At 57.3% G+C, this 16,633-nt stretch overlaps 2 protein-coding genes across 2 annotated transcripts; one reads left to right on the top strand and one right to left on the bottom strand.

Annotated features, from left to right (window-relative positions):
• Nucleotides 1–1,857: 1,857 nt before the first annotated feature.
• On the bottom strand, nucleotides 1,858–4,983 carry AJM1 (apical junction component 1 homolog). The gene is made up of 2 exons (XM_083631705.1): nucleotides 4,921–4,983; nucleotides 1,858–4,470 (listed from the first exon to the last, which is right to left on the bottom strand). The coding sequence occupies exon 2, from the start codon at nucleotides 4,423–4,425 to the stop codon at nucleotides 2,317–2,319; it is 2,109 nt and encodes a 702-aa protein (XP_083487831.1). The 5' UTR covers nucleotides 4,426–4,470; nucleotides 4,921–4,983; the 3' UTR covers nucleotides 1,858–2,316.
• Nucleotides 4,984–9,956: 4,973 nt separating this feature from the next.
• Nucleotides 9,957–15,532, top strand: PHPT1 (phosphohistidine phosphatase 1). Its single transcript, XM_083631708.1, has 3 exons — nucleotides 9,957–10,149; nucleotides 11,050–11,174; nucleotides 15,434–15,532. The coding sequence occupies exons 1-3, from the start codon at nucleotides 10,002–10,004 to the stop codon at nucleotides 15,524–15,526; spliced, it is 366 nt and encodes a 121-aa protein (XP_083487834.1). The 5' UTR covers nucleotides 9,957–10,001; the 3' UTR covers nucleotides 15,527–15,532.
• Nucleotides 15,533–16,633: the final 1,101 nt, after the last annotated feature.

Genomic DNA, 16,633 nt, shown 5'->3' with positions numbered 1-16,633 from the left:
ATAATAATAAATATTAACCTATTGATAGGATTTGGCATTCCACATACAATTCCTTTGTCCGATGCACCCATTTTACAGCTTGTCACGCCAACCTTCCGATAATAACAATAAATAATAATTAATAATAATATAAATAATTATTAATAATAATAAATAATAATAATAATGCACCCATCTATTCCACACCATTAAATCCTCAAGGGGGAAAAATAGGATTTTGATAGGATTCGGCATTCAACGTACAATCCGTCCGTCCGATGCACCCATTTTACAGTTTACCTTCCGAGAATAATAATAATACATTATTATTATTATTATTAAACAATGATAAATGTATTAATAATTACTAATAAGAGCAATAATAACAGCAGCAACGAGAATAATGAATAATGGTTAATAATAAATAAATAATAACCATAGTAATCGTTAAAAATTAATAATAATTGCCACAACCAGAATAAATTATAATAATTGATAATAATTATTGATTATTAATATTAATATTATTATTATTAATAATAATATCGATCCTTTTCCAGCACCGTCAAAGGAAAAATATCTTCTTCTTTTTTGATACGACATTGTACCGTTTCGTCAGCCTTCCAAAGTGCAAAAATAAGAAGAATAATACAAAATAATAATAATAATAATAATAATAATAATAATAATAATAATAATACAAAACTTCACCATTCCTATTGATCAGAGCAATCGTCCAATCAAAGATTTGGCATTCCGGGAGGAAATATCCAGTTTTTAAAACATGATGATGATGATGATTTTGAATTATTCGGTATTCGTTCGAATTTCAAAACCACCCAAAATTATAATCAATTATAATCAAGAAAGAATCGTACAAAACGTCGCTGATCAATCTGGGTTTTCCGAGGATTCGATTGTAGAGCCGAGGACGTCGGAACTCCCTGCCACTTGAAGAAAGAAACATTGCGCCATTTGGGGTCCGTTTTGGGTCCGTTCTTCCCATTGGAACTCCCTGCCACTTGAACACAGAAACACTGCATAAACCGCAGCCAAACGGAGCCCATTTCTGGTGTTTTTTTGTCCGTTCTTCCCAGTGGAACTCCCTGCCACTTGAAGCAAGAGACGTCGCAAAAGCTGCCGCAAAACGGAGCCCGTTCATGTATTTTTGGGTCCATTTCGGAATTCTTCCCATTGGAACTCCCTGCCACTTGAAGACAGAAACATTGCACAAAATGCAGCGAAACGCAGCCCGTTTCTGGTGTTTTTTAATCCGTTCTTCCCGTTGGAACTCCCTGCCACTTGAAGAAAGAAACATTGCAGCATTTGGGGTCCGTTTTGGGTCCGTTCTTCCCATTGGAACTCCCTGCCACTTGAAGCAAGAGACGTCGCAAAAGCTGCCGCAAAACGGAGCCCGTTCATGTATTTTGGGGTCCGTTTCGGAGTTCTTCCCACTGGAACTCCCTGCCACTTGAACACAGAAACATTGCAGAAACCGCAGCCAAACGGAGCCCATTTCTGGTGTTTTTTTGTCCGTTCTTCCCATTGGAACTCCCTGCCACTTGAACCCAGAAACGACGGACGAACTGCAGCAAAACGGAGCCCATGTCTGGTTTTTCCCCGTCGGAACTCCCTGCCACTTGAACCCAGAAACATAGCACAAACTGCAGCAAAACGGAGCCTATGTCTGGTTTTTGTGTCTGTTCTTCCCATTGGAACTCCCTGCCACTTGAACAAAGAGAAACGGATGTCTGTTTTCCGTCCCTTTGGGATGATCTCTTTTCCCTCTGGAGGGACGTCGGAACTCCCTGCCACTTGAACCCAGAAACATCACAAAAACTGCAGCCAAACGGAGCCCATTTCTGGTGTTCTTTTGCCCGTTCTTCCCAGTGGAACTCCCTGCCACTTGAACACAGAAAAATCGCAAGAAATGCAGCAAAACGCCTCTGTTTTTCGTTCTTCCAGTTGGAACTCCCTGCCACTTGAACCAAGAAACATCACAAAAACTGCAGCAAAACGGAGCCCATGTCTGGTGTTCTTTGTCCGTTCTTCCCAGCGGAACTCCCTGCCACTTGAACACAGAAAAACCGCAAGAAATGCAGCAAAACGCCTCTGTTTCTCCTTCTTCCGGTTGGAACTCCCTGCCACTTGAACCCGGAAACATTGCACAAACCGCAGCCAAACGGAGCCCATTTCCGGTCTTTTTTTCTCCGTTCTTCCCCGCGGAACTCCCTGCCACTTGACGCTAGAAACGTCCCGCAAACCGCAGCAAATGGGCGCCCGTTCCCGCTCTTTCCCTGTCCCTTCTCCCTCGGAACTCCCCGCCACTTGCCTCCGCTACATCAACTCATCCAGCAAGTTGGGACTGGCCACCCAGTCCAAGGTCCTGGGTTCGGATCCGGCCATGATCATGCAGAGGAACTGCTTGCCCGTCCTCTTATCGACGGGGTATATGGTGGTGGGCGTGAAGCGGCGCCCGCTCTCGACGAACGCCACCAGCCGCCCGTAGACCTCCGGGAACTCGCGCCGCAGCGCCACCCCCCGGGCGCGCAGCTCCCTCTGGATGTGGACGAAGCACACCTCCCGCGCCCGCCGGTCCTCCTGGTCCCCGGCGCCCGGCGGCGGCGTCAGAATCAGCGTCTCCATCTCGGCGCCCGCCGGCGCCGCCGCCGCCGCCGCCAGCGCCACCTTGGCGTGCTGGCGCGCGACCGGATGCCCCTCGCCCGCCGCCACGGTGACGTTCATCACGAAGCACTCCGCCGGCTCGTACTCCTCCCCGGCGCGCTGCAACTCCCGGGCGTAGGCGCCCAGCTTCCCGGCGTGGGCGCCCACTTCGCGCAGGGACAGATAAGTTGGCGCCGCCGCCAGGGCGCCCAGTCCGGCCCGGAGGAAGTTTTCGGCGTCGGCGGCGCCCGGGAAGCCGAGGAAGAGGACGCCGCGCCCGCGGGAGAGGAAGCCGACGCGCGCCAACCGGGAGAAGGCCCGGTGCGCCGCCCCGTCCTCCCGGGAGAAACGCAGCGCGTTGCGGCAGGCGCTGGCGGCGCGCCCGGCGGCGCAGCGCTCCTTGTGGCGCCGCCAGTCTTGGCGCCGGCAGTGGCGCGAGCAGTAGAGGGTGCGGCAGCTGTGGCACGACTTGAAGTAGAGGCAGGCGTGAAACATGGTTTCCGTGCGCCCGCAGCGGGCGTTGGAGCACATGACGTCGTCCTCGTCGGTGCTGGCGTCCGGCGAGCTGGCGCCCGGCGTCTCCGCCGCGCCGGCGCCCGGTTTGTAGTCGATCACCAGGTCCGTAATCAGCTGGTCCAGCTGCTCCAAGCTGCGTTGGCGCGCCGGCGCCGGGCGCCCGGCGACCTCGTTGTCGGTGATGGTGATCTCCGGCGTCACGAACCAGGCGCCGCCCGCTTTTTCCAGCAGGGAGTTTTCCGAGAGGGAGAGGGCGGCGTAGCGCTTGGGGGAGCTGGAGAGGGTCACCACCACGGGCGCCGGGCGCCGGGTGTCGGGCGGCGCCGGGTGGCGCGCCAGGATGTTCTCGTAGCTGCGCCCGCGCCACAGCGGCGGCTCGGGGCGCCCGCGCGGCGCCAGGATGTCGTCCCAGGACTTGGAGTGGCTGCGCGCTTCGCTTCCCAGGCGCGGCGCGGTGCCCGGCGGGTAGCACCCGACTTGCCACGTCTGGTAGGGCGCTGCCACCGGGCGCCAGGCGCCGTACGGGTGAGGGTATGTCCGGTCGAACGGCGGCGCGGCACCGTAAAAGGGGGTCGCGGCGCCGTAAAAGGGTGGCGCGGCGCCGTCGAACGTTGGCGCGGCGCCCTCGAACGTTGGCGCGGCGCCGTAAAACGGGGAAACGTAGTTCCGGCTGGGCGCCTCCCGGACAGGGTGGGCGTCGAGCAACGGGGAAACGTAGTTCGCTCGGACCGGGCGCGGCGCCGGCGGGTATCCGTCGCCGCCGGCGTAGAAGACCTGGAGGGGCGCCGGTTGCGGGTTCGAGTCGTAGGCGTCCCCCGGCGCCCGCTCCTCGTACGTCTCGCTGGGCGTCGGGGTGCGGGACGGGCGCCAGGCGCCGGGCACGGCCAGGCCGCTCCGTGCGGGGGAGACGTAGCGCGGCGGCGGGTCGGGCTTGATGTCCAGGCGCCGGCGCGGGGCGTTGGCGGGCGGCGGGTGGGCGCCCTGGAAGGGGGAGATGCGGCTGCGCTGGGGCTGGAGCTTGACCGGGTGCAGCTCGTTGGCGTGGCGCCCGGCGCTTTTGGAGCGGGCGCGGGGCGCCGGGTCCCGGGGGGCTTCGCGCCCGCGGCGGGCGCCGGGCGCCGGCGCTTCGTCGTCCAGCCACTCCAGGAAGTCGAAGCTGCGGCAGTGGCGCTTGTGGAAGGGCTGGGGCGCCGCCGACATGGCGCAGGGGGCGGGCGGCGCCGTCTGGACGTGGCGGAGGAGGTCCGGCGGGTGGGTGCGGGTCATCTTCGGAAGGGCGGGCCCGGCGCCGCGCCGCCCTCAGTGCGGATCCTGCGAGGGAGAAGAAGGGGCGTCAAGTGGCAGGGAGTTCCAAAGACCGGGGGGAAACTACAGTTCCCGTCCTTCCCGACTGCTGATCCAGCTAGCTAAGGATGATGGGAATTGTAGTTTTTCCCCCGCTGCTTGGAACTCCAACTCCCATGATCCCTCGCTCGCCAAGCCAGCGGTCAGGGAGGATGGGAATTATAGTTTTCCCGCTAGCCAGGGATCATGGGAGCTGGAAAAAACTACAATTCCCATGATCCTTAGCTAGCCGGACCGGCGGCCTGCGATGATGGGAATTGTAGTTTTACTGCTTTGGCAGTGGATACAGAAATGGATACCGGCGCCTGGCGCCTGAAACTACAATTCCCAGCACCCTGATGGGACTAGAGCGTGGGAGACCCAGCCTGGGGAACTCCCCGCCTCATGAAAGCCAGCAGCTCAAGGCGGGCGTCCTACCTGGCCTGGCGGGCGTCGCGGGGCGTGGGGCCGGCACTCCATGCTGCTCCGTGGGGCGTCAGGGCCTAGAGATTGAAATAGGAGAAGGCAAGCGTCAGCTATGGGGGGAGAGGCAAAGGCACTCTGCGCATGCTCAGGGGCTAGCTTGGGTGATAAGAGTCAGAAGAGCAGCTGCCCCCCGCAATTGGACCAGGCTGCTCCCTCTCTGCGCCCCATAAGTGGACCAGGCTGCTCCCTCTCTGCGCCCCACAAGTGGACCAGGCTGCTCCCTCTCTGCCCCCCATAAGTGGACCAGGCTGTTCCCTCTCTGCGCCCCATAAGTGGACCAGGCTGCTCCCTCTCTGCTCCCCACAAGTGGACCAGGCTGCTCCCTCTCTGCCCCCCACAAGTGGACCAGGCTGCTCCCCCTCTGCGCCCCATAAGTGAACCAGGCTGCTCCCTCTCTGCGCCCCACAAGTGGACCAGGCTGCTCCCTCTCTGCCCCCCACAAGTGGACCAGGCTGCTCCCCCTCTGCGCCCCACAAGTGGACCAGGCTGCTCCCCCTCTGCGCCCCACAAGTGGACCAGGCTGCTCCCCCTCTGCGCCCCACAAGTGGACCAGGCTGCTCCCCCTCTGCGCCCCACAAGTGGACCAGGCTGCTCCCCCTCTGCGCCCCACAAGTGGACCAGGCTTCTCCCCATAAGTGGGCCAGGCTGCTCCCCCTCTGCGCCCCACAAGTGGACCCGGCTGCTCCCCCTCTGCCCCCCACAAGTGGACCAGGCTGCTCCCCCTCTGCGCCCCACAAGTGGACCAGGCTGCTCCCCCTCTGCCCCCCATAAGTGGACCAGGCTGCTCCCTCTCTGCGCCCCATAAGTGGACCAGGCTGCTCCCTCTCTGCGCCCCATAAGTGGACCAGGCTGCTCCCCCTCTGCGCCCCACAAGTGGACCAGGCTTCTCCCCACAAGTGGACCAGTCTTCTCCCCACAAGTGGACCAGGCTGCTCCCCCTCTGCGCCCCACAAGTGGACCAGGCTTCTCCCCATAAGTGGACCAGGCTGCTCCCCCTCTGCGCCCCACAAGTAGACCAGGCTGCTCCCTCTCTGCGCCCCATAAGTGGACCAGGCTTCTCCCCACAAGTGGACCAGGCTGCTCCCTCTCTGCGCCCCATAAGTGGACCAGGCTTCTCCCCACAAGTGGACTAGGCTGCTCCCCCTCTGCTCCCCACAAGTGGACCAGGCTGCTCCCTCTCTGCGCCCCATAAGTGGACCAGGCTTCTCCCCACAAGTGGACTAGGCTGCTCCCCCTCTGCTCCCCACAAGTGGACCAGGCTGCTCCCTCTCTGCGCCCCATAAGTGGACCAGGCTTCTCCCCACAAGTGGACCAGGCTGCTCCCTCTCTGCCCCCCACAAGTGGACCAGGCTGCTCCCTCTCTGCGCCCCACAAGTGGACCAGGCTGCTCCCTCTCTGCGCCCCACAAGTGGACCAGGCTGCTCCCCCTCTGCGCCCCACAAGTGGACCAGGCTTCTCCCCACAAGTGGACCAGGCTGCTCCCCCTCTGCCCCCCATAAGTGGACCAGGCTGCTCCCCCTCTGCCCCCCATAAGTGGACCAGGCTGCTCCCCCTCTGCCCCCCATAAGTGGACCAGGCTGCTCCCTCTCTGCCCCCCACAAGTGGACCAGGCTGCTCCCCCTCTGCCCCCCATAAGTGGACCAGGCTGCTCCCTCTCTGCGCCCCATAAGTGGACCAGGCTGCTCCCCCTCTGCGCCCCACAAGTGGACCAGGCTGCTGCCTCTCTGCGCCCCACAAGTGGGCCAGGCTGCTCCCCCTCTGCGCCCCACAAGTGGACCAGGCTGCTCCCCCTCTGCGCCCCACAAGTGGACCAGGCTGCTCCCTCTCTGCGCCCCACAAGTGGACCAGGCTGCCCCCTCTCTGCCCCCCACAAGTAGACCAGGCTGCTCCCTCTCTGCCCCCCACAAGTGGACCAGGCTGCTCCCTCTCTGCCCCCCACAAGTGGACCAGGCTGCTCCCTCTCTGCGCCCCATAAGTGGACCAGGCTGCTCCCTCTCTGCCCCCCACAAGTAGACCAGGCTGCTCCCTCTCTGCCCCCCACAAGTGGACCAGGCTGCTCCCTCTCTGCGCCCCATAAGTGGACCAGGTTGCTCCCCCTCTGCCCCCCACAAGTGGACCAGGCTGCTCCCCCTCTGCCCCCCACAAGTGGACCATTCTGCTCCCCTCTTCCCCCAATTGGACCACCCACCCCCCCTATTTCCGCAAATGGTCTCGCCCTCCTCCCGTCCGTTTGCGGCCGAGCCGAACCATCCTCCGCGGCTAGCGGGGGTGGGGTGGGGTTTGGGGGGTTCCAACCGCCGGCCTGACGTCACCTTGGCAGGACCCACTTCCAGGAGGAGGGGGAGGAAACCGGAGATCCCCCCCTTCCCCGGTAATCGTGTCGACCATCGGTCCAGGCGCTTCCCCCCCCACCGGACCGGAGGGAAAGGGTGATGGTCTCTTCCAATTCCCCCCCGCGCGGTCGGGGAGATTTGGAGCCGTCCGAAGCGCCCGATGTCGCCTCGCCTGTTGGCTCCGCGCAGCCGCAGTGGAGGAAGATTTCCAGCTCCGCAGCGACACCGTGTGGCGGAGGGGAGGAAGGGCGCCTTAAAGGGGCAGCGACTGGGAAATGGATGGGGGGGAAGCCTGGTCCACTTATGGGGCGCAGAGAGGGAGCAGCCTGGCCCACTTGTGGGGCGCAGAGAGGGAGAAGCCTGGTCCACTTGTGGGGAGCAGCCTGGTCTACTTGTGGGGGGCAGAGAGGGAGCAGCCTGGTCTACTTGTAGGGGGCAGCCTGTTCTACTTGTGGGGCGCAGAGAGGGAGCAGCCTGGTCCACTTGTGGGGAGGAGAGAGGGAGCAGCCTGGTCCACTTGTGGGGGGCAGAGAGGGAGCAGCCTGGTCCACTTGTGGGGCGCAGAGAGGGAGGAGCCTGGTCCACTTATGGGGCGCAGAGAGGGAGCAGCCTGGCCCACTTGTGGGGGGCAGCCTGGTCTACTTGTAGGGGGCAGCCTGGTCTACTTGTGGGGAGCAGCCTGGTCTACTTGTAGGGGGCAGCCTGGTCTACTTGTGGGGGGCAGCCTGGTCTACTTGTAGGGGGCAGCCTGGTCTACTTGTGGGGAGCAGCCTGGTCTACTTGTAGGGGGCAGCCTGGTCTACTTGTGGGGGGCAGCCTGGTCTACTTGTGGGGAGCAGCCTGGTCTACTTGTAGGGGGCAGCCTGGTCTACTTGTGGGGGGCAGCCTGGTCTACTTGTGGGGAGCAGCCTGGTCTACTTGTAGGGGGCAGCCTGGTCTACTTGTGGGGGGCAGCCTGGTCTACTTGTGGGGAGCAGCCTGGTCTACTTGTGGGGGGCAGCCTGGTCTACTTGTAGGGGGCAGCCTGGTCTACTTGTGGGGGGCAGAGGGGTAGCAGCCTGGTCTACTTGTGGGGAGCAGCCTAGCCCACTTGTGGGGGGCAGAGGGGGAGCAACCTGGTCTACTTGTGGGGTCAGCCTGGTCCACTTGTGGGGAGCAGCCTGGTCCACTTGTGGGGGGCAGAGGGGGAGCAACCTGGTCTACTTGTGGGGTCAGCCTGGTCCACTTGTGGGGAGCAGCCTAGCCCACTTGTGGGGTGCTGCCTGGTCCACTTGTGGGGGGCAGATAGGGAGCAGCCTGGTCCACTTGTGGGGAGCAGAGGGGGAGCAGCCAGGTCCACTTGTGGGGCGCAGAGAGGGAGCAGCCTGGTCCACTTGTGGGGGGCAGAGGGGGAGCAACCTGGTCTACTTGTGGGGAGCAACCTGGTCCAATTGTGGGGGGCAGACGGGGAGCAACCTGGTCCACTTGTGGGGCGCAGAGAGGGAGCAGCCTGGTCCACTTGTGGGGCGCAGAGGTGGAGCAACCTGGTCCACTTGTGGGGAGCAGCCTAGCCCACTTGTGGGGGCAGAGGGGGAGCAGCCTGGTCTACTTGTGGGGAGCAGCCTGGCCCACTTGTGGGGAGCAACCTGGTCCACTTGTGGGGGGCAGAGGGGAAGCAACCTGGTCTACTTGTGGGGTCAGTCTGGTCCACTTGTGGGGAGCAGCCTAGCCCACTTGTGGGGTGCTGCCTGGTCCACTTGTGGGGAGCAGAGGGGGAGCAGCCTGGTCTACTTGTGGGGAGCAGCCTGGTCCACTTGTGGGGGGCAGAGGGGGAGCAGCCTGGTCCACTTGTGGGGAGCAGAGGGGGAGCAGCCTGGTCTACTTGTAGGGGGCAGCCTGGTCTACTTGTGGGGAGCAGCCTGGTCTACTTGTAGGGGTCAGCCTGGTCCGCTTGTGGGGAGCAGCCTAGCCCACTTGTGGGGTGCTGCCTGGTCCACTTGTGGGGGGCAGAGAGGGAGCAGCCTGGTCCACTTGTGGGGAGCAGAGGGGGAGCAGCCTGGTCTACTTGTGGGGTGCTGCCTGGTCCACTTATGGGGCGCAGAGAGGGAGCAGCCTGGTCCACTTGTGGGGCGCAGTGAGAGAGAAGCCTGGTCCACTTATGGGGCACAGAGAGGGAGCAGCTTGGTCCACTTATGGGGCGCAGAGGGGGAGCAGCCTGGTCCACTTGTGGGGGACAGAAGGGGAGCAGCCTGGTCTTCTTGTGGGGAGCAGCCTGGTCCACTTATGGGGCGCAGAGAGGGAGCAGCCTGGTCCACTTGTGGGGCGCAGTGCCTGGGAAGAAGGCGCATCAATTGGGGTCTCAGGGCCTGGAAACTACAATTCCCAAGGTGCACCTGGGGCTTGGCATGGCCATTCCCTCTGCTGCCTGGACGCAAAGCATCATGGGGATTGTAGTTCGCTCAGGACGCCTTTCGAGCGCTTGGGGACGGAGGCGCGCCGATTGGCTGAGGCGAACCTAATCCCGCCCCCTGCGCGGCATCAAACGCACGTTTGGGCACGCCGGCGAGCCCATTGGCTGAACCTCCATGTCAAAGGACTTCATCCCGCCCCTAGGGCGGGGCTTCGGCAGGAGCCGAGCCGCCATTGGCTCCGCGCCTTTCGACGCGGGCGCTTATTGGCTGAGCCGTTCGCGCTCCTCATTTCTCCTCAGAAAGCGCAGCAATGGCGGACGGAGACTTGAAGCGGGTTCCCGACGTGGATATCGACGAGGCCGACGGCGTCTTCAAGTACGTCCTCATCCGCGTCACCGCGCCGGGCGCCGGGCCGGGAAAGGACGTCGTGCGCGGCTACGCCTGGGCCGAATATCACGGTGAGGAGTAGGACGCCGGCGGCGGGTTCTGATTGGGCGAGGCGCAGATACATCAACAGTGGAGGCGGGGAGAGAAGGAGGGTTGTGGGTTCCGATTGGACGAGGCGGGGATGGCATGCCGGTTGCGGGCTCTGATTGGGCGAGGCGCAGGCAGGTCGCTAGTGAAGGCGGGGCGAGAACGACGGTGGCGGGTTCCGATTGGACGAAGCGTATCCTCGGGGATTGTTGAGGCGGTGATGGAACGCCGGTTGCGACTACTGATTGGGCGAGGCGCAGGAACGTTATATAGTCGTGTATTCCGATTGGGTGAGGCGCTAGTCGAGGCGGGGAGAGAAGGAGGGTTGCGGGTTCCGATTGGACGAGGCGGGGATGGCATGCCGGTTGTGGGTTCCGATTGGGCAAGACGCAAGCAAGTGGGCAGTGGAGGCGGGGAGAGAACGCCGGTTGCGGGCTCTGATTGGGCGAGGCGCAGGCAGGTCGATAGTGAAGGCGGGTTCCGATTGGACGAAGCGTCTCCTGGGGGATAGTTGAGGCGGTGATGGAACGCCGGTTGCGACTTCTGATTGGGTGAGGCGCAGGAACGTTCTATAGCGGAGGCGGGGAGAAGACGCCGCTCGTGTATTCCGATTGGGTGAGGCGCAGGCTAGTGGAAAGTGAAGGCGGGATGCATCTCAGGGAGCGACTTCTGATTGGGTGAGACCTTGTGACGTAGACAGAGAAGGCGGGGATAGGGTTCCGATTGGGCGAGGCTTGATAGGCATGTGGATATTGAAGGCGGGGAGAGAACGACGTTTCTGGATTCCCATTGGTCGAGGCGGGGCGAGAGCGGCAGGAGAGGCTTCTGATTGGACGATTATTATTATTATTAATTATTATTAATTATTATTATTATTATTCCAGCCGACATCTACGACCGCGTCTCGGAGGATCTCTCCCGGCTCGGGTTCGAGTGCGAGTGCCTGGGCGGCGGGCGGATCTCCCGCCAGAGCGGATCCCGCAAGATCCACGTCTATGGCTACTCCGTGGTGAGCGACTCCAGGATCCTAGAGCGGCGCGGGGACTACAATTCCCATGATGCCTCGCTGGTGGGGAAAGAGCCGGAGAGAGACTACAATTCCCATCATCCCTGACCGCTGGTCCGGCTAGCGAGGGATGATGGGAATTGTAGTTTCTCCCTCCAGCGAGGGAAACATGGGAGTTGTAGTCCCAAACGGCGGGGGAAACTACAATTCCCATGATGCCTAGCTGGTGGGGAAAGAGCCGGAGAGACTACAATTCCCATCATCCCTTGCTAGCCAGACCAGCGGTCAGGGGTGATGGGAATTGTAGTTTTTCCTGCTAGCTAGGGATCATGGGAGTTGTAGTCCCAAAGAGGTGGAAAAAAACTACAATTCCCATCATCCCTCCCTAGCCGGAGCAGCGGTCAGGGATGATGGGAATTGTAGTTATTCCCGCTGTTTTCCCCGCTAGTTTTTCCACTAGCTAGGCATCATGGGAGTTGTAGTTCCAAACAGCTGGGGGGAAACTACAATTCCCATCATCCCTGACCGCTGATCTGGTTAGCTAGGGATCATGGGAACTGTAGTCCCAAAGAGGTGGTGAAAAACTACAATTCCCATCATCCCTCGCTAGCCGGAGCAGCGGTCAGGGGTGATGGGAATTGTAGTTATTCCTGCCAGCTAGGGATCATGGGAGTTGTAGTCCCAAAGAGTGGGGGGAAAACTACAATTCCCATCATCCCTCACTAGCCGGAACAGCGGTCAGGGGTGATGGGAATTGTAGTTTTTCCTGCTAGCTAGGGATCATGGGAGTTGTAGTCCCAAACAGCTGAGGAAAACTACAATTCCCATCATCCCTGACTGCTGGTCTGGCTAGCTAGGGATCATGGGAATGCTAGTTTTTTTTTCCAGCTCTTTGGGACTACAACTCCCATGATCCCTAGCTAAGAAGACCAGCAGTCAGTGATGATGGGAATTGTAGTCTTTCCCGCTGTTTTCCCGCTAGCTAGGGATCATGGGAGTTGTAGTTCCAAACAGCTGGGGGAAAACTACAATTCCCATCGTCCATGACCGCTGCTCTGGTTAGCTAGGGATCATGGGAACTGTAGTCCCAAAGAGGTGGACAAAACTACAATTCCCATCATCCCTCGCTAGCCGGACCAGCAGTCAGAGATGATGGGAATTGTAGTTATTCCCGCTGTTTTTCCACTAGCAAGGGATCATGGGAGTTGTAGTCCCAAAGAGCTGGAAGAAACTACAATTCCCATCATCCCTGACCGCTGGTCCAGCTAGATGGGGATCATGCAGTCGGGGATGATGGGAATTGTAGTTTCTACCTCCAGCGAGTGAAACATGGGAGTTGTAGTCCCAAACAGCGGGGGGAAACTACAATTCCCATCATCCCTGCCTGCTGTTTTCTTAGCTAGGGATCATGGGAGTTGTAGTCCCAAAGAGCTGGAAAAAAAACCTAGCATTCCCATGATCCCTAGCTAGCCGGACCAGCAGTCAGGGACGATGGGAATTGTAGTTTTCCCCAGCTGTTTGGGACTACAACTCCCATGATCCCTTGCTAGTGGAAAAACTAGCGGGAATAACTACAATTCCCATCATCCCTGACCGCTGCTCCGGCTAGTGAGGGATGATGGGAATGGTAGTTTTTTTTCCCAGCTCTTTGGGACTACAACTCCCATGACACCTAGCTAGCAGGAAAAACTACAATCCCCATCATCCCTGACTGCTGGTCCGGCTAGCGAGGGATGATGGGAATTGTAGTTCTCCCTGCTGTTTGGGACTACAACTCCCATGATCCCTTGCTAGTGTGAAAACAGCAGGGGAAACTCCAATTCCCATCATCCCTGACCGCTGCTCCGGCTAGTGAGGGATGATGGGAATTGTAGTTTTTTCCACCTCTTTGGGACTACAGTTCCCATGATCCCTGGCTAACCAGATCAGCGGTCATGGATGATGGGAATTGTAGTCTTTTCTGCTGTTTTCACGCTAGCTAGGGATCATGGGAGTTGTAGTCCCTAACAGCTAGTAAAACTACAAATCCCATGATCCCTAGCTAACCAGATCAGGGGTCAGGGATCATGGGAATTGTAGTTTTCCCCCAGCTGTTTCGAACTACAACTCCCATGATCTCTAGCTAGTGGAAAAACTAGCAGGAATAACTACAATTCCCATCATCCCTGACCGCTGGTCCGGCTAGTGAGGGATGATGGGAATTGTAGTTTCCCCCCAGCTGTTTGGGACTACAACTCCCATGATCTCTAGCTTGTGGAAAAACTAGCGGGAAAAACCGGCTAGATATGGATCGTACCATCAGGGATGATGGGATTTGTAGTTTCTCCCTCCAGCGAGTGAAACATGGGAGTTGTAGTCCCAAACGGCGGGGAAAACTACAATTCCCATGATCCCTCGCTAGCCGGACCAGCAGTTAGGGGTGATGGGAATTGTAGTTCTTCCTGCTAGCTAGGTATCATGGGAGTTGTAGTCCCAAGCTGTAAAAAAACTACAATTCCCATCATCTCTGACTGCTGGTCCTCTTAGCTAAGGATCATGGGAATTGTAGTTTTCACAGCAGTTTGGGTCTACAATTCCCATCATCCCTCACTAGCCGGAGCAGCGGTCAGAGATGATGGGAATTGTAGTTGTTTTCCCCGCTAGTTTTTCCACTAGCTAGAGATCATGGGAGTTGTAGTTCCAAACAGCTGGGGAAAACTACAATTCCCATGATCCCTGACCGCTGATCTGGTTAACTAGGGATCATGGGAACTGTAGTCCCAAAGAGGTGGAAAAAACTACAATTCCCATCATCCCTCACTAGCCGGACCAGCGGTCAGGGATGATGGGAATTGGAGTTTCCCCCGCTGTTTTCCCACTAGCAAGGGATCATGGGAGTTGTAGTCCCAAAGAGCTGGAAGAAACTACAATTCCCATCATCCCTGACCGCAGGTCCGGCTAGCTGGGGATCATGGGAATTGTAGACCCAAACTGCTGTGAAAACTACAATTCCCATCATCCCTGACCCCTGTTCTGTCTAGCTAGGGATCATGGGAGCTGTAGTCCGAAACAGCTGAGAAAAACTACAATGCCCATGATCCTTAGCTAAGAGGACCAGCAGTCAGGGATGATGGGAATTGTAGTTTTTTACAGCTGTTTGGGACTACAACTCCCATGATCCCTAGCTAGCGGGAAAACAGCGGGAAAGACTACAATTCCCATCATCTCTGACTGCTCTTCTTCTTCACTAGGGATCATGGGAGTTGTAGTCCCAAAGAGCTGGGGAAAAAACTAGCATTCCCATGATCCCTAGCTAGCCAGACCAGCAGTCAGGGATGATGGGAATTGTAGTCCCAAAGAGCTGTAAAAAAAAAACACCACACAATGGCCATGAATTGCTGGGGAAAACTACACTTCCCATGATTCCTCGCTAGCTAGGGATCATGGGAGTTGTAGTCCCAAACAGCTGGAAAAAAACTACAATTCCCATCAGCCCTCACCGCTAGTCCGGCTAGCTAGGAATCATGGGACTTGTAATCCCAAACAGCTGGGAAAAACTACAATTCCCATCATCCCTGACCGCTAGTCCGGCTAGCTAGGGATCATGGGAGTTGTAGTCCCAAACGGCTGGGAAAAAACTACAATTCCCATCATCCCTGACCACTAGTCCAGCCAGCTAAGGATCATAGGAGTTGTAGTCCCAAACGGCTGGAAAAAAACTACAATTCCCATCATCCCTGACCGCTAGTCCGGCTAGCGAGGGATCATGGGAGTTGTAGTCCAAACAACTGGAAAAAACTACAATTCCCATCATTCCTGTGATTACTCTTACTGCACAATTAAATTACACTATATTATCGTTTTATGATTCTTAACGATTGATTATTAATTATGATTAATCATAACTAATTATTATTATTATTAATCGCTAGGGATCATGGGAGTTGTAGTCCCAAACGGCTGGAAAAAAACTACAATTCCCATCATTCCTGACTGCTTTTTATGCATTAAATGACACTATATTATCCTTTTCTTCTTCTTAACGATTGATTATTAATTATGATTAATCATAACTAATTATTATTATTAATCGCTAGGGATCATTGGAGCTGTAATCCCAAACGGCTGGAAAAAAACTACAATTCCCATCATTCCTGTGATGGATTTTATGCATTAAATGACACTATATTATCATTTTATGATTCTTAATGATTATTAATGATGATTAATCATGACTAATGATTATTATTAATCGCGACTAATTAGCACTAATTATCTTTCAGGGCTTCGGCCGGGCGCCGCATTCGGTCGCCACCGAAAAACTGGGCGCCGCTTTTCCCGACTATGAGGTCACCTGGGCGGACGACGGCTATTGATCCGATAAAATAAAATGGCGGATTCGCACCCGGCGTGAAACGTAGCGTTCCTTGCTTCCTATCATTGCGTCTCGATTGGTTCAGGATTCGAACCCGGATCCCGGGCGCCAATCGTCTGCCGGAAACTACGGTTCCCAAAAGGGCGCCGGGAACTATAGCGCCCTAAGGGAGGCGCCTCGGAAAAACTACAGTTCCCAAGATGCTCTGGGTTCGCCCCGTTCTGAACCCGGAGCCAAAGGGCGCCGGGAACTATAGCGCCCTAAGGAAAAACTACAGTTCCCAAGATGCTCTGCGCTCGCCCCGTTCTGAACCCGGAGCAAAAGGGCGCCGGGAACTATAGCGCCCTAAGGAAAAACTACAGTTCCCAAGATGCTCTGCGCTCGCCCCGTTCTGAACCCGGAGCAAAAGGGCGCCGGGAACTATAGCGCCCTCAAGTGGGCGCCTCGGAGAACGACGACTCTCGGCGCCTGGTTCTGGGAACTGTAGTTTTTGGCACCCAGAACGCCTAGAACTACAATTCCCAGCTCCATCCTTCTGGCCCAGGGGAACTCTGGGAGTTGAGGCGCCCAGCGCAAACTACAGTTCCCATGATCCCTGACCGCTGATCTGGTTAGCTAGGGATCATGGGAACTGTAGTCCCAAAGAGGTGGAAAAAACTACAATTCCCATCATCCCTCACTAGCCAGATCAGCGGTCAGGGGTGATGGGAATTGTAGTTTTTCCTGCTAGCTAGGGATCATGGGAGTTGTAGTCCCAAAGAGGTGGGGGAAAAAACTACAATTCCCATCATCCCTCGCTAGCCGGAGCAGCGGTCAGGGATGATGGGAATTGTAGTTATTCCCGCTAGTTTTTCCACTAGCTAGGTATCATGGGAGTTGTAGTCCCAAAGAGCTGGAAGAAACTACAATTCCCATCATCCCTGACCGCTGTTCCGGCTGGATAGGGATCATACGGTCAGGGATTATGGGAATTGTAGTTTCTCCCTCCATACGAGTGAAACGTGGGAGTTGTAGTCCCAAACGGCGGGGGAAACTACAATTCCCATCATCCCTCGCTAGCCGGACCAGCAGTCAGGGGTGATGGGAATTGTAGTTTTTCCTGCCAGCT

The sequence above is a fragment of the Podarcis filfolensis genome (genome assembly GCF_964270895.1).
Source record: "Podarcis filfolensis genome assembly, contig: HAP1_SCAFFOLD_89, whole genome shotgun sequence".
Classification (NCBI taxonomy): Eukaryota; Metazoa; Chordata; class Lepidosauria; order Squamata; family Lacertidae; genus Podarcis; species Podarcis filfolensis.
This window is presented reverse-complemented; position numbering and strand designations above follow the sequence as displayed.

Excerpts from the sequence above, each read along its gene's own strand:
- AJM1 (XM_083631705.1), bottom strand. The coding sequence starts at position 4,425 with ATGACCCGCACCCACCCGCCGGACCTCCTCCGCCACGTCCAGACGGCG.
- PHPT1 (XM_083631708.1), top strand. The coding sequence starts at position 10,002 with ATGGCGGACGGAGACTTGAAGCGGGTTCCCGACGTGGATATCGACGAG. Across the intron at positions 10,150-11,049 it reads CGCCTGGGCCGAATATCACG|CCGACATCTACGACCGCGTC; the intron begins GTGAGGAGTAGG and ends TTATTATTCCAG. Across the intron at positions 11,175-15,433 it reads ACGTCTATGGCTACTCCGTG|GGCTTCGGCCGGGCGCCGCA; the intron begins GTGAGCGACTCC and ends ATTATCTTTCAG.